This window comes from Gadus morhua, chromosome 5 (genome assembly GCF_902167405.1).
Source record: "Gadus morhua chromosome 5, gadMor3.0, whole genome shotgun sequence".
Classification (NCBI taxonomy): Eukaryota; Metazoa; Chordata; class Actinopteri; order Gadiformes; family Gadidae; genus Gadus; species Gadus morhua.
The window spans coordinates 1,879,072-1,906,983 of record NC_044052.1 but is presented as its reverse complement, the minus strand read 5'-3'; the positions used below and the strand labels follow the sequence as shown (position 1 = coordinate 1,906,983).

Below are 27,912 nucleotides of genomic sequence, written 5' to 3'. Positions count from 1 at the left end.
TACATGATATCCAAGTGCTAGCAAGTTTGTACCCAACAAATTGCAGGCTGTTTATGACGAGACAATTAGATGAGTAGGTGAACAAAAGTCACATTGACGTAAATGCATTCTAATTTTATTTTAGCAGAAACAAGCAATATAATTTGCAAAATGAACAAACAAATTTCAAATGGCAAAAAGATAAAAATAATCACTGCGACTTCAGTTTCAAAGAAGTCAGGGCCGGTAGAATGCCGTCCAGACAGTCGACGTCTGGAAATAAGGTTAAGAAAAATGTATTGGTTTAAGTTTCACGCTCACGTCGAAAAAACAAGTATTCACAAAATAAAACGGCCAATGCTTTGTGCGGTCATCGGTAGTTTACCCAGAGTTAGCATCAGTTGCGTCGCCAGAGAGCGAAACGCCGGGAAGAATTCCTCATGCTCCTTCACCTTGACAATAATACTGCAGAAGGAATAGACGGTTTTACAATTAAAATTGCAGTTAGCATCAATGATGCTAAATTTAGCACCACCAAAACTAACTTCATTGTCCACAATGATAATATTAGCATCCACAATGCTAACGTTAGCATCACCAATGCTAACCAGCAGACAGCCTAGCGCTGTCTGCTGGATGGGGGCCCAGATGGGGCTTTTAGAGTTTTTCGAGGGTGTTCATATACTATATATCCCATACCTCTCCAGTCACACATGGTGTCCCCAAAGGTTCCGTAATTGGTCCCCTTCGGTTCATCCTATACATTCTTCCCCTTGGTCACATCATACGCCGCCACGGACTACAATTTCACTGCTACGCCGATGATACCCAGCTTTATTCTCTTTAAGATCCTGCTCATCACCTACAGAGCCCTCAATAACCTTGCCCACCCCGTTACCTTACAGACCTCCTCAAACGTCACTCCCCAATCTAACGCCAACCTTCTGACCCCCCCATCACAAGAACAAAGCACCGTCCCGTAGTAGGAGACAGTGCTTTCGCCAACCCTCTTGAACTCCCTGCCCCGAAACATGCGCAACTCAGTCTCAATAACCTCATTCAAAAGTAAATTCAAAACTCACCTCTTCAAGAAAGCATATGACACCTGACCCCTCCCATAGCACACCTGACTATTCCAAACCTTATTTTTTATTTAGATTTCTTGTTTTTCTTTGAGTGACTTCAAAAAAAGCGCTATATAAATTCTAGCTGTTATTAATATTATTATTCTTATTATTCATGTTGACAATAATATCCCTGGCTCTTGTGTCTAATTGGGGGTGCTCTTGTCTTTAATTGGATCATGGGCTTCAAACCACAACCTTTTCTGCATGTCCAGTACTAGATCAAGCCATTTCTTTAGCGCAATCGATGATGCTATCTAAACCCTGACGACCTATTCGGCTCGTAAAGGTCAAATAGAGGTCATGTTTGAGAGAGAGTTCTGGGATTTCCTAACCTCGTAAGGTCGCCCTCTGCCAGAAGGTGGTGGAACTGCACCATGGGTGAGGACGAGATGGTGGCCACCTGGTTCACCACCTCACTGGGGGGGGCCTTGTTGTCTAGGTGATGACACACAAACAACACCAACCACACAAATTTACATGATGTGACCACACCCACTTTGTTTCATTGTTGAATTGATTGCCTGCCAGAAAAAGATGCAAACATCTGGAATCACTGTGTCCTATAGAATCTGTCCAATATAAAATAGACTCATGAGCATGTTTGTGATTATGTGTACACACGCAAAGGCAGATACACACACACACACAGGTTTTCTTTCCATTCAAAGCCCTCTGGGTTGAGATGATTAAATAAATGTTAAAACTATTCATGTGATTTCAAGCTGCTATCGTCCGACAAAAATATCGACATGCTATTGTTCAAGAGGCTTTGCTCAACCCAGGAAAACCTGGGTTTTTTTTTTGTTTTGTTTTTTACACACCTAGTCCCAGAAGGTCCCGTATGTGAGTCATGGCGTTAGCCGTCTCGGCCAGCCTGCGGTACAGGTCGTTCATGCGGGGGTACACGCCGCGCAGGGAGCCCACGTCGAACAGCTTCTGGAAGTGGCCCACCATGCACTGCAGGCTGTGGCGAGTGGGGCTGCTCAGATCCTGTGGCAATAACAAGAGCGAAGGCCATATGCATGGTTTTGAAAATGTGATGTTTGAAAAGAAACATCACATTTTCATTCAGGAAGATGAAAAAATGCTCTTACTTTTCATCGTTGTAAAAAAAAAATGGATTGATGCTTTCTTTTTTTTTTTGGTATGCTTCACTTTAAAATATTTCCAAGCTTGGAGTGTATATTTGTTTTTCTGTGCCTCAATTCATCCAATATCGATATTTCTTTTTTTAAGACGATAGGGTTCCTATCTGTATTTACCATAGGGTGTGAATGGGCCTTAAAAGTGCACATCAAACAATTAAACAAATAATTATAAAACGTGAGTTCACAGCTGCACGCGTACATAGAATTTTTTTTATTTTATAATTATGTTACACTTTTCCTGCTGTCGGCTCCCAGACCGTAGTCAAGGAGCACAGGGGAGAGATTCCCTCCAGGGCCAATGTTCTCTCGGGAGTAACACCCTCCAATTTGACCGGCAGTGGGTCTGCTTTAGGTCGGAATATGGTCGGACTGAAGCGGCCACCGATTCTTGACAGGCTGGGTACTTTATTCTTAGTTTCACTAACTTTACTGTACATTAGGGTGGAGCTTATTTATTTATTTAACTTTTGAAATATGATCTTCTTACCCTCTCATTTTGTTCCTATATATAAAAAAAATAATCTGGCAAAATATGAGCACAATTGAACAATATTTAGGGGTAGCTCAATGGCCGTGAAGTTCCTGATACCCAAAAGCTGCAACCGCCTTTTTTTTTTTTTTGTTGTTTTTTTAACTCCACCACAGATGTTTGTCCAATCCTTGGAGTAGCTCTATCAGTGAGTTTCAAGATATCAGACCGAACTGTATCTCCTTGGTGACTCTGTGACCGAGTTAAATGGCAGCAAGTTGCCGTCATTGCGTATGGCTCTGGGATTCTTCCTACATCACCATCTCGAACTAAAGGAGACTATAAGACAATCGTCAGCTGTTGCCATCATGGAAATAGCAAAGTTTTGTCACAAAGCTAGAATCCCAATGAGGGATCATCAAAACTGCCAAACTAAGCTTGAGTTGACTTTTTAGTGTGGCGACTTCTGAAAAAGAACAAAGCGCGAACGTCACCAACTCAACTCGCGAGAGTCAGCTTTTGTTTCCAGGCTCGAAGATCTTTTTTGATGTCGCTCATGCTGATGCTCTGACCAAGACGTCGGTATTACAAGAAGACAAGGATTTCTTGTTAGCCCAGCGAGAGAAAGGAAGAAGAGGGTCGATGGCTGGATTAGATAAAAAGCTTGCTGCTAAGGAGAAAAGGGCGTTCGAAAGAGAGGAGCAAATGCTTGCCAGGCGTCATCAAATGGAACAAATAAAACAGTCAACAGCATCTAACGCTGAGCTGTATTCATCTGATTCTGAAACCTGCTTAGCAGAATATGGGGAAGAGATGGACATCACCATGCATACACCAAAAAGAAAGAGGGGGCGAAAAACTGTCATTACTCCAGAACTCGCAGCTGCTCTAGATCGCACAAAAGTGTCAGGCCGCAAGGCTGCTTTTATCATAGCACAATCTGCCAAAAGCTTGGGGCAGAACATTGATGAACTTGCTCTAAACAGAGACTCAATTTGCCGAAACAGAGTACAACACAGAGGCCAGAGGGCTTCAAACATAAAGGCCAAGATTCAGGGTAACTTTCCCCTTGTTGTTCATTGGGATGGCAAACTAATTCCAGATCTAATTGGAAAAAAGAAGGTTGATCGTCTGCCAGTATTGGTTTCAGGTAAAGGAATTTCTCAGCTACTTACAGTTGCCAAGCTTCCATCCGGAACAGGCGAGGCTCAGGCTGCTGCTGTCTTCGGAGCCATTCAAGACTGGGGCTTAGCAGACGGCATCCGAGCTATGTGCTTTGACACCACCAGCTCAAACACTGGTCGGATTGCTGGTGCCTGTGTCCTTCTAGAGCAGCAGCTTAAGAAATAGCTCTTGTCACTGTCTTGTAGGCACCACATTATGGAACTGATAATTGGTGCAGTGTTCCAAGTATGTATGGGAGCCACATCTTCTCCCGGGGTTCCACTCTTCAAACGGTTCCAGGAATACTGGGGATTTATTGACACAGCAAAGTATGAACCGGGAATTGCAGCTGAAGATGTGGCAGGTCTTGTGGAAGACATTAAGCAAAGCACCATTGATTACGCCAACAAGCATATTGAACAGAGTCTACCAAGAGATGACTATAAAGAATTCTTGGAACTCGTGATTGTGTTTCTCGGTGCTGCTCCTGCACGAGGAGTGCGATTCATGTCACCTGGTGCAATGCACCACGCCCGTTGGATGTCCAAAGTTCTATACAGTCTCAAGATCTGGATGTTCAAGGCTCAGTTCAAACTGACTCCCGCAAAAGAGAGAGGGTTCTGTGATGTGTGTGTGTTCGCAGTACGTGTTTACCTGAATGCCTGGATCTCTGCTCCTCAGGCATCAGGTGCTCCTTCCAGTGACCTGCTGCTACTTAAGTCACTGCTTGAATACTCAATCAATCAATCTATTCAGCCATTTCAAAGTCAACATCACGCAAGTTTTCCAAACACTTATGGTACTTGTCACAGGAACTTGTTGGCTTGGCTTTCTTCGACAGTCGGGTCAGTTCGTCAACCAAGAGACGGATGGTTAGTGCCATGCAGAATGAAGAAAACCAAGAGCACGATCATTCCAAGCCAATCACTGTTGATCTGGATTCATTCAATGACAAGAACTTAGAAGACTTTGTCACAGCAAAGTCAATGAAACTGATCCGAATCATGAAACTTCCAGATGGATTTCTCGCGGTTGATCCAGACTTGTGGCAGGACAGAGATGATTACAAGCAGGCTACAGAAGCAGTCAAGTCTCTTAATGTTGTCAATGACCAAGCTGAACGTGGAGTGGCACTCATTCAGGAGTACAGTGGATTACTAACCTGTGATGAAACGCAGCTGCAATTCCTGCTGCAAGTTGTTGAGGACCATTGCAGATTGTATCCTGATAGCAGGAAACAGACTCTGTCCGGGCTGCCATGAAAACAATAAATCTAGAGTTTGCTGGACATTGTTAGACTGATATTAGTTGTCAGAAACTGAACAAGAATTCACTATTGCTGTGTTCAAAATAAATAGTGTTGTTTAAAATAAATTGGTAGAGACACTCCTAAAAGTTGTGTGATTCGTTGCATTTTTATAAATTTCGTAATCTTTGAGGCACTTGAGCTACCCCTAAACATAAGAATTTACTGTTCAAACTTTTCATAGAGTGTTTTATTATTATGCCGCACAGATTAGGGGGGTAAGACTTAAAAAAGAAGAAAATATTTTTTTTTATAGTTTAAGCTCCACCCTACTCTACATGTTTGCACAGACACAACCGGACTCGTTCATTACTTAACTAAACTGACACAGACACACTACCGCTAGCTCTCCACACTTGTCCACTCACTCGCTGACGTTGCTCACACACACACTGCCATGCCCGCCCCTTGCAAGCCCGCCCCCTAAACCCCCATTGATTCTACTGATGTCTGAGCAACACCGATGTCCGCATATCGGGCATCAAGTGTGAATAAGTGTGAATGACCCTCACCGTCTAACCTCCTGTTAAACAAATGCGGAGAAAAGACGGAGGACATGTGAAAACGGCTAATACTTGCTGTAGCTAGCGAGAAGCTGTTTCATAGGGTCGAAGGAAGGTGTGTGTGCGTGGTGTAAGGTGTGTGTGCGTGTGCGTCTGTTACGTTTTCATCCTCTGTCGCCTTGTCGACCAGCAGCGTGTCCACAAGCAGCATCAGATCCTCCACCCACACCGTCTCCATGGCAACACCGCCCCGCCTGTCGTCATGGTCACCCGCTGGCAGCCAGGGCATCAAGCGCTGGGAGAGCCTCATCAGGCCGACGTGCAGCTCCTACACACACACACGTACACACATACAGATGCACACGCAGGCAGACACATGCACGCACACACACACAGGCAGGCAGGCACACACAGACACACAAACACACAGACAAAGGCAAACAGACCGACACACAAAGGCAGACAGACACAAACACAAGGGCGCACACACACATACACAAAGGCAGACAGATACAAACGCAGGCAGACAGACACACACAGACACATGGGCAGACAGATAGGCAGACGGACACACACGCAAAGGCAGGCAGACAGACAAACAAAGGCAGACAGATAGACAGACGCAAACACAAACAGATAAACACACATGATCAAACTCCAAATAAAGGGGAAACGCTCCAATAGGCCTACTCTGTTCAACACCCCGCCTTACCTTCAGCATGGCCAGCTGATTGGCCCAGGCCTCCAGGGTGGGGCGTAGCCAGCCAAACTCTTGGGGCTCCAATTGGCCGAGGCCCGCTCTTTGCCTCAGGAGCGCCACTGGGGCCCGGGCCCCCGTCAGAATGGCCTCGAGCTCGATCAGCAACTGCAATTCAAAATATCTACATCAGGCACTGTGTGTGTGTGTGTGTGTGTGTGTGTGTGTGTGTGTGTAGAATTTCTTCGTTCAATTGCTTTAATTTCCTCGGAATAAAGGTCACGGCTCCGAAGTCAAAATGACCGTCAAAGAGCATTCCAGTAAAACCAGTAAAATAACAACGTCATTCCCATCTCAGGGGTTGACACTAAGGTTTCAAAAGCACTTGCCCATCGGGCAAGTACAGGTCAGGTTCAACTTGCCCGAATGTAATGTTCACTTGCCCAAATTATAATCAGAATCGTGAACGGGCCTCTTTTTGCCAGGCACCCGGCCTGGTTTTGGGGGGGCTCAGAAAAATTCTCCTAGCTCAGACTGAAGCTGAATGTTAGCTTCAGCACATAAAAAATAACAAACTTCTCTTTGTTTACTTATTTATCGAGCGCTCACATCGTGCCATGAAGTGATTTCAGTCCACCGTTCCAACCTATTAAAGCTATCGCCAAGTTATATGTAGACTTGCATGATTTTATGCAAATGTACATGACTAAATGTCAGAGGTAGTAGCAAAGATATGTCTTTTTAACTTTTAAGTTTCTTGTAGCTCTAACTGAATAATCACAATTGCGTTTCTAGTAGGGTTGTCAGTCACGGTACTGGATTTTCTAACTTCAATACTATTCCTGGAAAAAGATCGATATTCTATACCATTTTTGATATCAGGGGAAAAGTTTTGTTCAGGAAAGAACATAACAAAAGTAAATAGATTATATCTCCACAACTGCAAGGGCGATAATATCATCTTTGGGCCAAAAGAAAGATTGTTGTGCAAGTGAAATATCAATGGGGATAATACTTGGTTAAAGTGAATAAAGCCATGGAACACAGCATAAGTGGAAGATAACATTTCCACCTGAAATAATTATCAGTATCAGTTGGTCGTTATCAGTTGGGAGCGCTGTCTTACTATGAGGCACAAATAAAGGTAGATATCTTACAATTTTGACACTTGACACCTCTATTTAAAGTTCAGGGCAATTGAATGCACCAAGCCAAACGCTCGCAAATAAATATATGGCCACTAGATTGCGCTGAAGAATATGTTTTCTGATTGAAGGCAATTTACCTATTTCCTAAGAAACCTTTGTTGTAGGCTAATGTTATGCAAGCCGACAGCTCCCCCTAGTGGGCTTGTGTGTGTATGGACTCGGGCAGTCAACACGTGCCAGTCTTGTTATGTGACAACGCGTTCAATACATGCTTAAGAGACTCAGCTTGACTCTGTGTATTCTTCCATGCACATACACTTGCAACATGGTGTCAGAAGTGGTTTTGGAACCCAGAGAACATCCTAAGTTGCCTGTAAATGTTACAGAGTGCGTTTATTGGGTTTGCTAGACGTAGTTAGAAGTTTCAGTTAGCCTGTTAGCGTTAGCGCCCGCGTGGGGAAGATGGCTTCAAACATTCCGCCACCGGAGCCCATGAAGATGACTGGGGATCTTCACTGCCACTGGGCTAGCTTTCGTTCAGAGTTTGAGGATTATCTGCTTGCAACCGGGATCGACAAGGCAGAGAAGCCGGTGCAGGCAGCAACGCTCAGGAGGCTGATGGGGAAGGATTGCCACCATGTTTACAAGCACAATCTGGGACTCACGGAGGAAGAGCAGAAAGACGCAGGTGCGATACTCGACAAACTGGGGCAATACTTCACACCCAGCAAAAATGTGATCTTTGAGAGGTATGTTTTTGGAAACCTTAAACAAGAGGATGGGGAGTCAGTGGATGCTTTTGTCACAAGACTGAGAGAGAAAGCTGCCACATGTGAATATGGAGCTTTAAGAGATGAGCTCATAAGGGACAGGCTTGTTCTGGGAATAACTGATGAGGGCGCCAGACGACGCATGCTAAGAGAAAAGGACCTTAAGTTGGAGGGGGCTATTGACATTGTCCGTGCAGTGGAGGTGTTGGACAATAAGTTAAAATCCATGTCACTTAGCAGCTCTGTGCCTGGGGAGAGCATCAATGTAGCATATGGACAGCGACCAGGACGGAGACCTACCGGCAGGCCATCCGAGTCCGCCAGCACATCAGCACAGCCACAGAGAGGCACAGGTGGATGCAAGTACTGTGGCACACCCACACAGACGGGGGCGAGACCTGTGCCCCGCATTTGGAAAGACATGTCGCTTGTGCGGCACTGCTAATCACTTTGCCAAAGTTTGCATGAAAGGAGGCCAGCAAGCACGTCAGTTGAACGCTGTGGATGACCCGTCGCTGGGGGACCCGGAGGACTACGGCCGCGATGAGAGAGATGTGTACACGGCGGAGAGCTTGGGGGCTGTGAACACTGTAAACCTGCCACTCCACAGAGGGGTCCAGAGGTGCCAGCTTGACTCTGGAGCCACCTGCAACGTGATGAGCATGGAAGACAAGATGAGACTGGCACCTAAAGCTCCTCTTCAGAAAAGTCTTGCCAGACTGAGGCTTTACAACAGTGAGTGGATGAGCTCAATTGGCGTGTACAGCACACAGTGTGTCATCAGGGGCAAGACACACAGACTGGATTTTGAGGTTGTGTGTACCAGCCAGAAGCCTTTGCTTTCAGGGGAGACGTGTGAAAGACTGGGCCTGATGCGTTTCACCATTCCCGAAGAGCTGAACAAAGTGGAGCACTGCAAGGCAGGTGAGCTGACTAGAGACTGTCTTATCAACACTTACAATGACGTGTTCACCAGCCCAGTCGAGTCACTGCCGGGTGATATTCACTTCGTGTTGGACAGCACTGTTGTGCCCGTACAGTGCGCACCAAGGAATGTCCCGGTGGCCCTCAAGGCGGCTGTTAAGGCGCAGCTGGACCAGTACGAAAAGGATGGACACTTAACCACAGTCACTGAGCCCACAGACTGGATAAGCAATCTAGTCATAGTGAAGAAGCCAGACAAATTGAGGCTTTGCATCGACCCTAAGCCCCTTAACCGAGCCCTGAAGAGGTCCCATTACCTCATGCCCACTTTAGATGACGTGCTGTACAAGCTGCCAAAGGCGCGCGTCTTCACCCTGGTGGATGCGCGCGACGCATTCCTGCAGTGTCGCTTGGATGAGGAGAGCAGCCTGATGACAACGTTCTGGACGCCGTGGGGTAGAAAGCGTTGGCTGAAGCTCCCTTTCGGTGTGTCAGTCGCACCGGAGCTATATCAGAGGAAACAACATGAGCTGCTGGCCGGTTTGAAAGGGATTGAGCCTATAGCGGATGACATCCTTGTGGTCGGCTGTGGGGACACAGAGGAGGAGGCTGTACAAGACCACGACGCAAACCTCATTGCTCTCATGGAAAGATGCAGGGAAGTGAAGCTGAGGCTGAGCATCAAAAAGCTGCAGTTTCGTGTGAGGGAGGTCCGCTTCCACGGCCACGTACTGTCGGCGGAGGGCCTCAAAGCTGACCCCGAGAAGGTCAGGGCGGTCCTCGACATGCCAAACCCCACGGATGCAAAGGGCGTTCAGCGGTGTGTCGGCTTCGTCAACTACTTATCGAGGTTCATGCCCCGCTTATCAGAGGTGTGTGAACCGCTGAGAAGGTTGCTGGACAAAGAGGTGCCGTGGCACTGGTTGCCCAAACATGATGCTGCTATGACGGAGATCAAGACGCTGGTCACGGCGGTGCCAGTACTACGTTATTACGATGTCAGCAAGCCAGTCACCATACAGAGTGACTCCAGTCAGACCGGGTTGGGCTGCTGCCTGCTTCAAGGGGGGCAGCCGGTCGCGTTCGCCTCCCGAGCGCTAAACCAGACGGAGCAAAACTATGCACAGATTGAGAAGGAGTGCTTGAGCATCGTATTCGCTTGTCAACGCTTCCACTACTACCTATATGGGAGGGGTGATGTGACTGCAGAGACCGACCACCGCCCGCTAGTGTCAATCTTCTCTAAGCCCCTTCTCAGTGCACCAAAGCGCCTGCAGAGCATGCTCCTTACACTTCAGAACTACTGCCTCACAGTGGTGTACAAGCCAGGCCCTGAAATGTACATAAGTGACACGCTCAGCAGGGCTCCCACCCCACCACAGAGAATGGACATTCAGTACAGACGTGAAATGGTCTGCAGTATGCAGCAGGAGCAGTGTGACACAGCAGCCATTCAGCAAGCAGACTACCTCAACGTCACTTGCCAACGCCTTGCACAGATACGGAAACACACAGAGGAGGATGTGTGCCTTCAAACACTGAAGTCAGTCGTGCTGGGCGGATGGCCAGAACACAAAGAGGAGAGCCCCATGGCCATCAGAGATTACTGGGCCATCAGAGATGAGATAAGCGCACAGGACGGTGTGCTTTTTAGGAGCCAGCGAGTCATCATTCCGAAATCTATGCGCCCAGAGATGCTGAGACGGATCCACTACAACCACGTGGGGGGTGAGGCTTGTTTCAGACAGGCCCGCGATACTCTCTACTGGCCAAACATGCAGGGAGAAATCAAAGACTATGTACAACAGTGTTCTGTGTGTAACGAGTATGCACACGAGCAACAGAAGGAGACTATGATGTCACACCCGCTCCCCACACGTCCCTGGCAGCTGGTGAGCATGGACCTTTTCAGCTACGCAAGGCAGGATTTCCTGCTCATGGTCGATCACTATTCTGACTTCTGGGAGATCGATCTACTTCCAGACCTGTCTGCTGGTACGGCCATCAGAAGGTGCAAAGCGCAGTTTGCAAGGTACGGCATCCCTGACCGGGTCATTTCAGACTGTGGAGGTCAATTTGACTGTGGAGAGTTTCGGGTGTTTGCGAGGGAGTGGAGCTTCGAACATGTCATGTCCTCCCCGAGACACCCAAAGGCTAATGGCAAGGCAGAGTCTGCAGTGAAGATTGCGAAGAGCCTATGCAGAAAAGCAGACCGTGCCGACGAGGACCCCTGGAAGGCCTTTCTGCACTGGAGGAACACGCCCACTGAGGGCATGCACAGCAGCCCAGCACAGCGACTGATGTCACGGAGGCTGAGAACTCTTCTCCCTGTGGCCGACCAGCTGCTAGAGCCTCAGGTCACCACTGGGGTCACAGACAGGCTGAGAGTGAAGCGTCAAGCAACGAAGCTGACTTACGACAGATCTGCGAGGGATCTGCCGGAGTTGAACGTCGGCCAGCCCATCAGGATGAAACCACTCCCGGGTGACAGGACGGGCCGATGGAGGAGAGGTGTATGCTTACAGCAGGTGGGACCGCGGTCCTATCTCGTCAACGTAGAGGGAACCGCGTATCGTCGCAACAGGATCGATCTCCGACCAGCAGAGGTTGACCCCCCACAGCCAGCAGCTCACGAAGGACGGCCACCTGAGCAGCCTGTGGACGCGGGTGCAGCTGACGGGGGCCATGCAGGCGGGGCCAATGCAGAGGAAGTCGTCAGCAGCCCTGCGACGTCTCCAAGGTTATCAGCCCTGAGGTCACCGCCATCTCCCTCACGGGCTGTGTCCACACCATGCCGTGCGTTACAGGGCCGGGCCTGCTCCCGGAGCGGGAGGCATATTAAGCCTCCGGACAGACTTGACCTTTAGGTCATACACTGAGCTGAGACTGACACACACACACATATGCGGGACAGTGGTTTATTGTTATTGTTAAAAAATTGTTAAAAAAAAAAAAAAAAAGATGGTTACTTCGAATGTTCTTATTCGGTTGTTTTGTGCATGCTTTGATACTGCTATTTTGTGGTTATAGTTCTGCAAAGGTCCTGGTTCATATTGACTTACTGTCTCGTCTTTATACACTATTTCTATTGCACTATTTTGACATGTGGATATGAGCACTAATGTTCTAATGACTGATTCTATCCAGGTTATTGTTTTGTATTTTGTTATACTAAAGAAAGGGAGATGTTGTAGGCTAATGTTATGCAAGCCGACAGCTCCCCCTAGTGGGCTTGTGTGTGTATGGACTCGGGCAGTCAACACGTGCCAGTCTTGTTATGTGACAACGCGTTCAATACATGCTTAAGAGACTCAGCTTGACTCTGTGTATTCTTCCATGCACATACACTTGCAACAACCTTCTCTTATTCATTGATTGAAAACACCATGTTAAGTTGCAAAATTTGGCCCAGATACTGGATAATCTGTTTATGGTGGTTTTATTAGATCAGAATCAACTTTGTGGACAAAAATCACAAAGGTAATACTTCATTTTTGGTTGTTAAAAGAAAAGGGGACGTTTCTTCTTAAGTTGTTATTTGCGAGTTTTAGTCACAGAATGATATGGTTTGGACTGTTGGAATAAGTGGAGGCTCAGCTTTCATGTAGCCTAATATATAGTTTGTGAGGGTCCAATTTCGTGAAAAGATCGCTATTGCTGTGTGCATGTGCACAGTTATGAAACCCAAAACCGTGTTCTTGACTTTCCTTGATAATTTGCCTCAATCCAAAGTACTTCCAAACTGCACTCCTCCATCACTACTCCATTTAACTTCTACCTAAACCGTTCGCGGAGGTGCTGCACTTGAGATGCTAGCTGTGTTGGCTAACCTTTAGCGAATCACTGCCAGAGACCGCACTGCGAGTGAGTGACAGAAGGCGGGGCTATATTCGCACTGAAGCGATGCGTGTCTGTTAACTCGCTTTTCCGAGAGAAGAGAAGACAGCGCGCTGATCAATTGCAAATACTTCTATTTTGTGTGGTTTTGAGGAACAAAAGGTTGTTCTGCCGTTTCTAAAAACATTTGAATAAATAGCTTTTATATTAACATCCACCCAAAATCCACTTGCCCGTTCGGGCAACCAGAAAAAATCTCAACTTGCCCAAACATTTTTTTTACTTGCCCCGGGCAAGCGGGCAACCGTTAGTGTCAACCCCTGCATCTGTGAAATACAAACTAAACAAAGAAAGAAAAGGAAAAAAGGGTGTGGTTGCCGCATTTACCCTTTGGTACTGCCCACACAAAACCCCTTCCTGGGACACCTGGCCTGGTGGTGCTGCTGCATCGGAAGGGTTTCCAGTAGAAGCCCCACTGGTGGGCGGCCTGCAGAGGTCAGCAGGTCAGGACTGTGAGGGGAGGAGCTTAAGACGCCATGCAATGCTTTGCTGCCACCAACAGCTAAACACGCAGTACTACACTTTCCATCAGACGAGAAGATTATCGTAAAAGGTAAAGGTCAAACCGAAAATGACGCAAACTTTATTGGAACGTACCAAAGGCGAGATTGCTCATCTACGCAAGAATGCTCGAAAATGCGTTTGATTGGTTATCCGAAATCAAATCAACGTTATGTTACATAATATACCTCACACTGAAACAAACCAAAGATTGAGGATTCAATTCCTATTAAATCAGAATTAACGTTTAATTTTGGTCTCTTCCTAAATGTTAGCATTTTCTCAAGCGTACAAACTTCATTCTTTACAGAAGTCATCTGTTGGAAATCTAGAAGTGTTGAAAAGGAAGTTTTTTTCAATTTAACAATCAAAATAATGATAAAAATATTTCAGGTATGACCTCATTTTAGATCATTTTTGATCACATAAGTAGCCTTTTGTACTGTTAATCGTCTGCCTTTTAATTTATTGAATGCATTCATGCTCCAAAAACTTTTAAAGCGGCATGCCAGGATCTATCTTGATAAACAAAACGCATGACTAAAATTAAGCTTTTCAATGGATTTCGGAAGCAAATTGAACGTAAACAAATCCAACACTTAGACTAGTCCGTCCCAAAGAAGATGAGTAAATGCCATCCCTGAAACGCCTGACAATCTTGTCTTCATTGAAAGAACATCATCTAACCGCGGTATAAATGTGTCATCATTATCCAGTTTAACAAAATGTATCAATAAAAATAACCTGGTCTCCAGCTCCTTCTTGAGTCTCTGAACTTCTGCCTTCAGCTCTTCTCTCTGGACTTTAGTCTCCTCCAACTGGGCCTGAGAAGACTGGAGAGAGAAAGGGACAGAAGAATGAGGGAGAGAACGAGGGAATGAGAGAGGGAGCAAGGGCAAGAGAGAAAGAAAGAAAGAAAGAAAGAAAGAAAGAAAGAAAGAAAGAAAGAAAGAAAGAAAGAAAGAAAGAAAGAAAGAAAGAAAGAAAGAAAGAAAGAAAGAAAGAAAGAAAGAACAAACATATATATTTTCTACAAAACAATTTTCAAATACTTGGACGTGGAACTGATTTGAAGCTTCAAGATTTCATTGGTTTGTGCAACAGTGAGGCAGTAAATGCCATGAAATTTGTACTTACTGTATTTATTTATTCTTGCAATATGTGGTTAAATGTAACCACGTACTATGTACTGACATAATGTAACGTAAATTTGATTCGGATAATTGCAAAAAAATTGATTCGACAATGTGAACAATTTCGACCTTTGATACGTGCTAATAAAGTTAGCAACATTTCGAGTTACCTTTAGCTCAGCCTTAAAGGAGGAAGTGACATCAACACCAGCGGACCAGTTGGATCCCTGAGAACCTTCTGGACCGCCGTTGAGGGTTCTGAAGCCGATTCCCAGAAGATCTCGGCTGTGTTTGCAAGGGATGTAAAGCAGCATTGTTAACTGTTTCACCTAGCTCCTAGTTTAAAACAACTCGGATGCATCTGTAGTCAATACTACACTATATCGATTGTGATTAAAATAATGAGTATATTTTTTTGTTATATTTTACACACAGAGATATAGATGGGATATATATATATATATATATATATATATATATATATATATATATATATATATATATATATATATATATAGACAGACAGACAGACAGACAGACAGACAGACAGACAGAGCAAATCCTGCCAGTACCTTTATTTGTTTACAATTATTAAACATATCATCGATCCTCAAAAACCCCTTCCACTTAGGCAGGCGAGCTATAGCATCACCCAGTTGACTGCAAACTAGGAGTATGGTCCGTTTGAGCCACTGCTGTCACTTCAAGAGGGCGCTCTAACCTCAAATTAACTTGATCTGCGTGGTTTCTATTAACGTCGACATCCGAGTCATGGTGGTGCATTACGGATGTGAATTTGGTAAAAATCGGATATGAATTACGTAAATATCGGATGTGAATTCCGTAATTACGGATGTGAATTCCGTAAATATTGGATCTGAATTTGATAAATATCGGAGCTCAGCAGCGTTAAAGGGCTTCTAAAAGGAATAAGAATTCACAAAACATGAGGCAGGATGCATGGTGGACACAATGCATCAGGTGTTATTTTATCTTCTATCCATGTCTTTTTCGTCTGACCTGGACATATCGTCCTGCACCTTGGCGATCTGGGTCTCGTAGAAGTCGATCACATCCAGCACCCTGCGGAGGAAACACAGCGGGTAGAACCCAGAGGACACGCGGTCACATGACAAGGTCGCCATCTGCACAGGAGAGGAGGAGCAGAAGAGACGGTGAGGGGAGCAGGTAAGGGGACGTGTTGCTGTGGAGCAGATGAGAGGGTGAGAAGACTTGTGACTATGAAGCAGGTGAGAGGGCTAGGGGACGTATCACTATGGAGCAGGTGAGGGGAGCAGGTGAGAGGGTGAGGTGACACGTCACTACGGAGCCGGTGCGAGGGTTACGGGACCCTTTCTCAAGGGACCCACAGCTGAGGCTTCGAACATCTGGGACCAAACTCTGGGCCCGGCCGCTGCCCAGCTTACCGCTGGTCCGCGGGGGTGTCTTGCTGGGCCAGGGCGCTGGCGTGGATCCGCTGGAAGGCGTCCGTTTGCCGCGCCACCCGCCTCTCCTCCTCCCGCACCGCGAAGCACAGCTTCCTCTGGAGCTCGCCCAGCGCCGTGCTCTCATTGGTCAGCTGCAGCTGCAGAGCCACCGCCAGGCGCTGCGGGCGATCACAGATAATAACATTGGGTTGATTGTAGTCATGGTTGGGCTCTGAAAAGAAAAACCAGTTTGTGTCTGCGCTGACTTTAAGGGCTGCGGTGATGTTTTTTAGCAGGCAGGCAGGCAGACAGACGGACGGACGGACGGACGGACGGACGGACGGACGGACGTACGGACCGACAGACAGACAGACAGGACTGATCCTGCATACTGAACCATTAATGAAAAGACTCCAGGGAACTGAAAGTGTAACTGAACTTACTCAAATTTGGACACGGCAACTTTTAAAAACACAATAAATGAAGCTGAACTCACACAGTTCTGCGTACGGCGTGTTTAAAAGACTTTGGCAGAGCGGCCTCAGTTTATATTGAACGTCATGTGAAACTATAAAGCAGAAGGCGGTAACGCATTTCCGACACTGAACTTAACTGACAGACGAGTAAATGGCCGAGTCTGTTATAAAGATTATCTTTCAAAAATTCTTTAAATAATATGTTAAAAGAGAAATATGTACTAGAGATTTTGCTAAATCATTCAAATGTACCACTGAAAAGCAGTTGGTGCACCACACCCAAGCTGCTAAACGTGTTTTGAGTTCCGCGGGGGGCAGACATTTTGTTCTTGTGTGGTTCTAACCTGGGCCATCAGCTTGTCTTGCTGCAGTCGGTAGGCGTGGTCACGCTGCTGGACCGCCTGGGCCAGGCAGCGGTCCTCCAGGTCCTGGACCTGACCCCTGACCCCCTCCAGCAACCCCTCCATCTCAGTGGTGCACCGGGAGTGGAGGCCGGCCTGACCCATAAGCTGCTGCGCTTCGTCTCTGGAAGAACAAAGTCAACCCAAAAAGCAATAAATTGTTGCCATCGCAAAGACGGACACAAACACACACACACACACACAAATCGTTTTTACACTGCCAAATATGCAGTCTTATACCCGCCTTTTTCCCAGCATGGTCCGTGCATTTTCACTGACCGAGGCGATTAGACGGCACCGCGGTACCAGGGGTGGGACTTTGGTAGAGGTGTGGCAAAAAATCTGCAAGCTGCTGACCCTCATGGGAGAGAGGTTGATGCAGTCGCATTTAACGAAGACGGGTATTGATGGTTCAATTTACGAGAAAGTAGCAGACGAACTTTCCTTACGAAGCTTTTGTAGGGATAAAAAACAAGTGGTCAGCAAAATAAAGATGATTTTGGCATTTTTGCATTTTTGCACGTAAATAGTTAATCACGTTTGTAGCCTATACTCAGATGTAGTCTACTCGTTCTTGCACGCGTGTGGCTTGAATAAAATAAACCCCCAAGCGGCCGCTTGGGTGTCAACGCCATGGCTGTCATTCAAAAGTCAGCTATAGGGATGCGATTGGATTAGCTACATAGCAACGTTAGCTTACCAACTAAGAACAATTCACACAGACACACAGTCTTCACGTAAGCAACGTTAAAATAGCATTAGCTGTTTTTTTGGTGTATAAACTCAGAACGCTTTGTAAACATATCGGACAGCGTCTTCGGGTTGTTTCACAAACTACACTTGTTCCCACGGGAAAAGGATAGCAAATATATGAGGTTTGCATTTTATACTGATTGTTTTAGACATGGATGATAATTGAGTTTTTGCGATACCGATACCAGTATGGGAAGTGCCTCCACCCAGCGGACATCCGTTTTTCTTCACTTCCTGCCACTGGCGACTACTGTTTTACAGTGGTGAAGAGGAATTGATATCCCACAGGTAATTAAAAAAATTATAATTCTCATTCTCTGTATGTTTTTATTCATGTTTTACAAAGGGCCATACAACGATGATAGCAATCATTATCACATCCGTACATTCACACAAATACCATATCCCTCACTGTAAGGCTGAACAAACATTATAGGATTTGTTAAAGGAGTATAATATGTCTCCTTTAACAAGAAATAAAATAATTCTTTGTTATGCGGAACCGTTCTTTGGTATGCTACTGCCCTCAGTTGTCCTTATATCTCGGAATAAAAATGATATTCTACTTTTTTATAAAGTTGGGCCTCATTTGGTGATTTCAGATATGGAGCTTGAGCGGAGAGTTGATCGACCTAATAATTAATCGCGAGTCATTCCACGTTATAATATACAGTGCCTTGCAAAAGTATTCGACCCCCTTGGCTTTTTACCTATTTTGTATTTAATATAATAGTGAAAATTGGCATATGCATATGTATTCACCCTCTTTGTTATGAAGCCCATAATAGGCCCCAGAGGCTGCAACACCTAAGCAAGAGGCAGCACTAACCAAACACTGCCATGAAGACCAAGGAACTCTCCAAACAAGTAAGGGACTATGTTGTTGAGAGGCACATGTCAGGGTAAGGTTATAAAAAAAGATCCAAATATTTGATGCACCATCAAATCTATCACAACCAAGAGAGAGGCAGCACAGAGACCTAAGGTAACCCTGGCGGAGCTGCAGAGTTCCACAGCAGAGACTGGAGTATCTGTACATAGGACGACAATAAGCCGTACGCTCCATAGAGTTGGGCTTTATGGCAGAGTGGCCAGAACAAAAGCCATTACTTTCAGCAAAAAACAAAATGGCCGGTTTTAGGGCTGAACGATCAATCGTTTTCGACCGAAAATCGCGATCTCAAGCATTACGATTTTGGGATCGTCAAAGCTGCGTTTTTTTTATTTATTTTTTTATATATTTTACAAAAGTGCAATTATTTTGATGCTGATGAGCCATTGGAGCAAGTTTACTTAAGAAAGAGGGCTCCCTTTTTATTTGACTTTTTTGGTTGTTGTTTCTTAGGTAGGCCTACTTGAATAAACAGTCTTGCATTTGAAATCTGTTGCCAGCAGTTTTCATTATTGCATTACCTTAATGGAATTCATTGGTTACATTAATTTATACTGAAACTTGATTTAAAGAAAATAAATCGTGGTTGAAATCGAAACCGCAATCTCTACCAGAAAAATCGCAATTTCAATTTTTTCTTAAAATCGTTCAGCCCTAGCCGGTTTTGAGTTTGTGAAAAGGCATGTGGGAGACTCAAAAAATGTATGGAGGAAGGTGCACTGTCCTGATGAGACCAAAACTGAACTTTTCGGCCATCAAAGATTTCGCTATGTCTGCCGCAACCCCAACACATCACATCCACCAAAGAACAGCATCCGCACAGTGAAACATGGTGGTGGCAGCATCGTGCTCTGGGGATGTTTTTCAGCAGCCGGGACTGAGAAACTGGTCAGAGTAACTGTACTTCCACACCAGAAAGTTTCGCTGCGAATATTTCTGTTCGCTTTGGTCGCTCAAGTCGCTCATGATGTACAATTCAAAAGTGCCTGCCGGTGTTCCCTGGGATCCTCGCAAGCGAAGAGCGTCTACGTTCCGAATGGCTGTCAGTGTTTTGCTGCTGAAACGCGTCATAGTATTGCATACTTAAGGCACAAACTGAAATTCGATTCAAGTAAATTGAAGGCACAAGCTGAATAGATTCAAGTAACTGAAGCATAACAGCAAAACGTATAAGTACTGCTGGGCTTGGATATCAACAGAACTCCACTTGCAGCGCATGGGCCTGCCTCGCATTACGCATGAAGCGCATATAACAGAACATCAACAAAAATATATTATGTGTAAGACGGACATACAGTATGTCTAAAACATTTCCAGTTAACATAAAACATAAGCCCACCTATTCCATCACTCATTCTTGTCAAAAAAAAAATGAGCATATCTACGTGTTCGGGGGAAAGGCGGGAGCGGAGGCGATTTTTAATCAAGCAGCCGGGGAAAAGACTCTCCGCTGGAACGGAGGTTGCCGGTATAGCCAATTATTTTTGCATTGCAAAGAGTTTGCATTGCACATTTTTTTCACCAATGTGGTCAAAATAATTCCACACTTCGCTTCTTTTTGTCACAATTTCTCTTAGTGTGCTCGTTGCCTGCAAGTTTAAACTAGAGGTGACTCGTTCGCGAACGAATAAGTTTGAATAAACTAATCTTTAAAACGAACGAACCGAACTGGTTCCTCTCTTTCGTTCGTCTCGTTATTATTCACATTGGCCATCTGTTACATGGACGCATTTAAAGGATACATTGTACATATTTATAATTCGATATTCGTCCCAGCCTTTATACAACACATACACTAGGGTCAATAGCATATAACCGCGTTGTCTGATTACAGTTTAATGCATTTTTTACAACCTACCAGCTCTCGTTGTGAAGACAAGTCACCGCGCCATTCATTTCAATGGGAATCGCGACGGTCCATACTTTCAACATTTACATATTTGTAATTTGAAATTTGTCCCAGCCTTTACACCACAGATACTCTAGGGTCTAAAGCATATAACCGCGTTGTCTGATAACAGTTTGAATAATTTTTTACAACCTACCAGCTCTCGTTGTGAAGACACCACAGATACTCTAGGGTCTAAACTAAAGCAGTGAAGGCAGTGTTCATTTTGGCAGCTAGATTAAGTCTTGGGCTGCACAGGATTCTGTTTATGAGAGGCTAAAACACCCGGAACGCCCACCATCATTGCTAAATCAAGTCTATTATCTTGCTGATATGTTGAACATCCAATAATCAACTACACCCCCATCCCGCTGCGTTTGGTTGAAGTTCTAATGTTGACGTTTGAAAATGAGAACGAGGGAGGAGCTGACTCTGAGAACCGTGCATTCCAAGATTCGATTCACCGCTACCGGAAACTCGACTGAACGAACGAACGAACGAGGAGCTGAGTCTGACTGACTCAGAGAACCGTGCATGATTCGATTCACCGCTACCAGAAACTCGACTGAACGAACGAACGAACGAGGAGCTGAGACTGACTCACTTAGAGAACCGTGCATGATTCGATTCACCGCTACCAGAAACTCGACTGAACGAACAAACGAACAAATGATTTGCGAACGACTCCTCTTGGCGAACTGACCGACACAAACTGAATCACAGAAACAAATCCCTAAATCAACCTTAGTTTAAACTACGTGATTCGCAAAGACACAAAAACATCTATTGCAATTGTGTTTTTTCTTGGCATAAGTATAAACGTTTTATGAAAAATATGTAATTAATAGCTATTGAATAATATTTAATCAACTTTAGTCAAAAACTAAAAAAAATCCACTACAACTAAAGGCGAATACGAATACCCACGTCATTTCGAATAATCTAATATTCGATTAACCGTGCCCATCCCTACCGTGGTCAGACTTAAAGATTGCTGTTCCCAAGTGTAAACCATCCAACTTGAAGGAGCTGGAGCAGTTTTGCAAGGAGGAATGGGCAAAAAATCTCAGTGGTAAAATGTGGCAAGCTCATACAGGGCTCAACAATGAGGATTGCCCGATGTCCCGGGGCAAGTAAAACGCCACGTCGGGCAAGTAACTATGACAACCCGCTTGCCCGTTCGGGCAAGTGGAGGACTCGAAGCAAAAAATAAATATACAAAATTATTTGAATGTGGCTTCAGCCAATCAAAATCGAGATGCTTGATCGTCATGATAAGAGCAAGCAGCATCTTGCTTGCATGGCAGCTATGCGGGCTGCTGATAACCCGTCCTCCGCTTCAGTGCAATGAAACGCATAAAAACTGACTGGCGTAGCAGCCTCTCAGTTGATATGCTGTGGAAACTGCTATACATTAGCATCGAGGGGCCAGCAGTTGCCAACTTCAATGCGGAACGTGTTGTAGGACGATGGCTGTCAGCAGGTCGGGTGTGAGGGGATTATTATTTTTATTTTTTTATCTAATATATTACGACTGCCAAAGTTTAAAATATGGGATAAAACCTCAAAAAGTAAAAATACAAATGTTCCAACAATGTCAGATGCATTCATACATTGTAATTAAAGAAAAAATGCAACAATTTACCTGAATCTTTGTCCTTATTTGATAACCACTCATAAAAAAAACTATTTATATTTGGGGCCAGTGAAAATTGACTTCGGGCAAGTAGAACTCAGACCCACTGGCCCGACCGGGCAGGATGAAAAAAACCTTAGTGTTGAGCCCTGTCATAGAGACTTATCCAAAGTGACTTGCAGCTGTGATTGCCGCAAAAGGTGGCTCTACAAAGTATTGACATTAGGGGTTGAATAGTTATGCACATTGTGACGCCCCGCTCTGTGCCTTGAGCGCTAGGCCTATTCCTCCCTCTGCCTGTAGGGTATAGGAATATGGTTGTATATTGTTTATGTATGGTACTGTTTATGTATGGTACCCCGGCAGCCGTGTTCTGGCTGCCGGGGATATAGGCGGTGTCCTGTGGCCCCATTCTCTCTCTCTCTCTCTCTCTCTCTGATAGACGCGGTTTGACGGCTGGATGCAGCGGATCGCATTGTCTTCTCTGCGCCCGTGTTGATTTATGGAACTGCCTGTCAATAACTATAGTTTATTGTGATGAACGTTACCCGACGGTGTCTGTCTCCCACGCCTTTGAGCCAAGGCGTTTGTGACAACATTGACTTTTACTGTTATTTTGTCCTATTTGTTGTTTGCTTCACAAAAATAAATAAAAACTTCTGCAATGTTGTGGGCATCATCTGTAAATTAAATTATGCAAATCCTCAAACAATCCATGTTAATTCCAGGTTGTGAGGCAACAAAACACGAAAAATGCCAAGGGGGGTGAATACTTTTGCAAGGCACTGTAATATGTAAATAGCGGGTGGTGCTGTCAGGTTAAAATAACACTAAGGTCGCAACACGTTCTTGTTTATATAACTAACAACTATTTTTACACAATAACGCTAAATATAGTTGCACGCTTTTGAATTCAAACGAACCATGCCCGACATATCAAGGTGTACACTGAAAGAACTTTCCTAAACGAGGTCAGGTCCTCCCCTCTTTCCCTCCTCCTCTTCCACCCTATCGGAGGCTGCTCCTCTGAGTCCCCAGACGCTGACTGCCGGGCTGAGGGTCGGGTTGTCTGTGGCAGGGCAGGGCAGGCTTGATTGGCTATCTGGCTGGCTGGCTGGTTGGGGATAGGCTGGCTTTTTGGCTTGAAGACAGGCTGGATTTGATGGGCTGGCTGGCTGGCTGGGTTGGTGTGTAGGCTCGCTTTCTGGCTGGCTTGTAGGCTGGTTGCACTTCTTTCTGCACGCCTCCTCTGAGCAAACACAGTCGACGATATTCGGATAAGCTTCGGAGAGTGCAGACGGAACAAATTGCTGTTTTATCGTAAAATCTTTAATTGAAAACAAAAAAAAAATGTTAACTTCATCGTTCAAAAAATCAGCTCTAGCCTTGGCTAGAGCTGATCACAACTTTTGCGATCGCCACGTTTTGTGGTGATCACAAAAGCTGACCATGTCGGACGTCATGATTCATAGATTTGAGATATAATTATTAGATATCCGATATCACTCAAATATATTTGAGTAAGGGGAACCCCGTTTAAATTACAAAAGGCTAGCTGGTTCTTACATATCTGATGTACTTCCGGTAGAAGCTCAATGCTAACGTAAACAACCTTTTTCATGTCATGCTATCTACACAAACAATATATACTATGAAAGAGACTCCAAGGAGTTCAATGGTACAATCCTTCATGTTGTGAGCTTACCTCAAATAACTAGATGTGAAAGAATAACTTCAATAAACACTTTTCCTGGCTACTACAAGTGATGACACACACACACACGCACACGCACACACACACACGATTCAACCATTTCAAACCATCAGCTTTAACAGCTCAGCTATTCTATGTTTGATCTCTAATGTATTCAAAACATTTTTTAAATGGTATGCATGTTTAAATTGTTTACTCCTTTTATACTTTTGAGCTCTGTCCCAATCTATTCACTTGATTTAAATGATCGTACCGGGCTGATATCGGTAGATAGCCAAAGCTACGGTATCGGAAGTGAAAAAGTGGTATCAGGACATCCCTATCGTAAACTTACCACGAAAACTGGTACTTTTGGCAATGCTCCTCCACGCGGCTGTTCTGCTCTCCATTTGTACGATGGAAGGGTCGGCTCGTACAAAACGCGAAACCCGGACACGGCAAATATGATATTTTCCTCCTTTTTCTCGTTTCTGGCGGGAAATGTTGGGGAAATATCTGTCCAATCGCCTGGAATGGACGCGTGTTCGTTTGCATAGTTAACTAAAGTTCAGCTTTTTGTCCGTCCCCTTTACACATGCCGCGATCCCCCACAATCCTTAACACCACGCAACCAATACAAAATGAAGGGGAGGCAAGGCCCCTATTCGGGGGCTGCGCGTTGGGTAGGGCCCGAGCCGGTAGAGGGACAGCTGGTCAGCCCAGTACCTGCATTATTGATTAGCCCTGGCTCGGGGGTGTGTGTGTGTGTGTGTGTGTGTGTGTGTGTGTGTGTGTGTGTGTGTGTGTGTGTGTGTGTGTGTGTGCGTGTGTGTGTGTGTGTGTGTGTGTGGGTGTCCTGTGTGGACCACCATGTGAACGACGCCTACTGGGCATGCGCAGAAGACCCTCATCGCCAGGCTTTAAGGGGGGGGGGGGGGGATCATTTTGCTTCTTTCGTATAATTTAATTAATTAATTAAGGGCGCCAACAGATCGGGCCCCCCCGACACATTTTCCGCCCTAGGCGATCCCTTAGGTCCTTCTTTTTTCTTCCTACATGGGCCCCTGAAGGCGTCTGGGCCCCGGTGAAGTGCACCGGTTGCACCGTCCATATTAATGCCACTGTTTTTCGAAGTATCTAGGAAGAGAGGTCGTTTTGACACGTGGGAACACTTTATTCTGATCAGCGGTACATGAACGATCCGACGCTTGAAAGATCAGAGGAGCCACTGCTGTACTGGATCATTCACAAAAAAAGGACTTCATACTGACGCAACAATTTTTATGTAGGCTGGCCTGATCTGTTCCTTCTGAACGAGTGTTCTCCAAATGTGGATAAGTTGTGAGCAAAAATTCGTCCCAGCCTTTATACCACAGATACTATAGGGTTATAGCATATAACCGAGTTTTCTGATTACAGTTTAATGCATTTTTCACAATTAAGTGCGTGCGTGCGTGCGTGCGTGCGTGCGTGCGTGCGTGCGTGCGTACGTGCGTGGTGCGTGTGTGTGTGTGTGTGTTTACTTGAGCTGGTTGTTTGACTGAACGAGCTCCTGGATCAGGGCCTGCCTCCTGTCGGAATCCCCCAGCATGGTCTTCATCATGACCCGGACCTCTGCAGCAGTCCTCTTGTCCAGCAGAACCAAGTCTAGCGGCACCAGAAGGAAAACATTTGACTCAGCTTTATGGCCCTTTAGCATGAATAATAACTTTAAGAACCGAAGATTCAAGGAAAGACATGCATTGAAAAATGTAAATTTTAAGTGAATTCTTTATTAAAATAATATTTTTTAAGAAACATTATGAAGACAGACAATTAATGTTAGAGACAATAAATGTAAATCCTATTTAAAAGAATATAAAAAAATAACTGTGGAACTTTCATTCAAACATCATTCAATTAAAAAGCATTACCTGAAATATTTTTATTCTCAACTGGATCGGCAAAGAACACCGGTTTGAATCCATGATTCTGCAACCGTTTATTCACACAATCCCACTCGGCCTGCTCCTGCTGATTATTCAAATATAAACTGAAACGTCAGTTCAATCCAACCGCACTAGAACCCAGCATCAACAGGACAGGTAGGAGATATATACACCCCAACCAAACAGGACAGAAGATACAGACATCCCAACCACACAGGACAAGAATACAGACACCCCAACCACACAGGACAGGATATACAGACACCCCAACCACACAGGACAGGAATACAGACACCCAAACCACACAGGACAGGAATACAGACACCCCAACCAAACAGGACAGGAATACAGACACCCCAACCACACAGGACAGGAATACAGACACTCCCACGGAAATACTTCTGTACCTAAGTCCTGTACCTGAAACTGTGCGTAGGTCCACAGATACACATACGTCTTCTCTTTTGAATTCAAAAGAGGAGGTTCATTCTTAAAATCCATATTCAAAACTTGCATCCTTCTGCAACATCTATCAGCCTATATTAGACGAAATAATCTACAATCTCATGATCGGTTTAACAGCGTCTATTTTTCTTTCAGCATCTTGCTGTTACGACTAGCTCCACTTCCCTGAGGGGCAGTCGGAGTCCACTTGCAAACTATCAGGTTACAAGAGTAGAGCAGATGGGCTACGACACGTAAATGTACAATTGTGCACGCGCCAAGGCCTCAGTCGCGCACACGCAGCAAGCAGAATTATAAACACATACACACACACACACACACACACACACACACACACACACACACACACACACACACACACACACGCCTACCTTTTCCATGGTCAAACTTTCTGCAAGTCGTCAGGAGAAACCACTCGTTGCTATGAAGACAAACACTAAACGTACAACCGCAGGAGTGTTCAAACTACAAAGTTAAAGCAGATGCATGGCGGGTTTCTGGTTCAGTTCCTTGTTTTTTTTTTTTTTTTTTTTTTTTTTTTTTTTTTTTTTTTTATTTATTTGTTTTTATTTTAAGGTCTAAATATGTTTTTGAAATGGTTTAAAAGTTCAGCGTTGAGAAGCAGCTTCAGCGCTTGGACCACCATGTGAACGACGCCTACTGGGCATGCGCAGAAGACCCTAATCGCCAGGTTTTAAGGTTCTTGGTAGTGGGGGGGGGGGTAATTTTGCTTCTTTCGTATAATTCAATATCATCCCACTGCAGACACAAATGGGCGTTCTCGTGTGGTGGGGGTTCCCGTTTACGCAGACTGGAACACCCCCTTCTTCTTATTCTTACTATTGAAAATGTGGGCGATAGTGTTTAAATGTGGTCGATAGGGTTTGCATGTGGTCCATAGTGTTTAAATGTGGGCGATAGTGTTTACATGTGGTCGATAGGGTTTACATGTGGTCCATAGTGTTTAAATATGGTCGATAGTGTTTGCATGTGGACTGTGGTCGATAGTGTTTAAATGTGATCGTTAGTGTTTAATTATGGTCGATAGTGTTTAAATGTTCCTTTCCCTCTCTCCACCTCATCCCTCACTCTCCACCTCAAGCTGGTGAGTGGTGAGCGTTCTGGCGCCGATTGGCTGCCGTGCATCACCCAAATGGGTGCTACATACTGGTGGTGGTTAGTGAGGTCCCCCCCCCCCCCCCCCCCCCCTTCACTGTAGGCGTCTTTGAGTGTCTAGAAAAGCGCTAAATAAATTCAATGAATTATTATTATTATTATTATTCTTCGTCGCCTTTCTCGCTGAACTGGATTAAAATGTCAAAGTGTACCACTCAAAAACCATGTAAATAGTGTTGTAAATAAACTTCAAAAGCTTTTCAAATCTTATTTGGAAAATAACTTCACATGGTGTGTCTATTTACAATTTATTCGTTACCAGCATTCGTAGTGTTGATCAGCAGTGAAATAGTCCGCCAAAGACGTTGACGTTGCTTAGCAACCGAAGACACTGGGGTTGACAAGTTACCGGACTACTACCCATGCAAGTGAACGGAGCGTTCCATGGCATTGAGAAGACCCGTGTAATAA

The 27,912-nt window shown here is 45.1% G+C and overlaps 1 protein-coding gene across 2 annotated transcripts; it reads right to left on the bottom strand.

Annotated features, from left to right (window-relative positions):
• Positions 1–99: 99 nt before the first annotated feature.
• Positions 100–26,985, bottom strand: cep70 (centrosomal protein 70). Of its 2 annotated transcripts, XM_030356153.1 has the most exons (16): positions 26,894–26,985; positions 26,697–26,845; positions 25,846–25,945; positions 25,456–25,579; positions 17,014–17,194; positions 16,194–16,372; positions 15,787–15,849; positions 14,937–15,051; positions 14,378–14,466; positions 13,460–13,559; positions 6,409–6,561; positions 5,857–6,024; positions 1,928–2,096; positions 1,439–1,541; positions 365–444; positions 100–252 (listed from the first exon to the last, which is right to left on the bottom strand). In XM_030356153.1, exons 2-16 carry the CDS (start codon positions 26,703–26,705, stop codon positions 191–193), a joined length of 1,695 nt encoding a protein of 564 aa, XP_030212013.1. In that variant the 5' UTR covers positions 26,706–26,845; positions 26,894–26,985; the 3' UTR covers positions 100–190. The 2 variants fall into 2 exon arrangements, with proteins under 2 accessions (XP_030212013.1, XP_030212012.1); XM_030356152.1 differs by lacking the exons at positions 26,697–26,845; positions 26,894–26,985 and adding an exon at positions 26,281–26,525.
• Between the last annotated feature and the right edge of the window lie 927 nt (positions 26,986–27,912).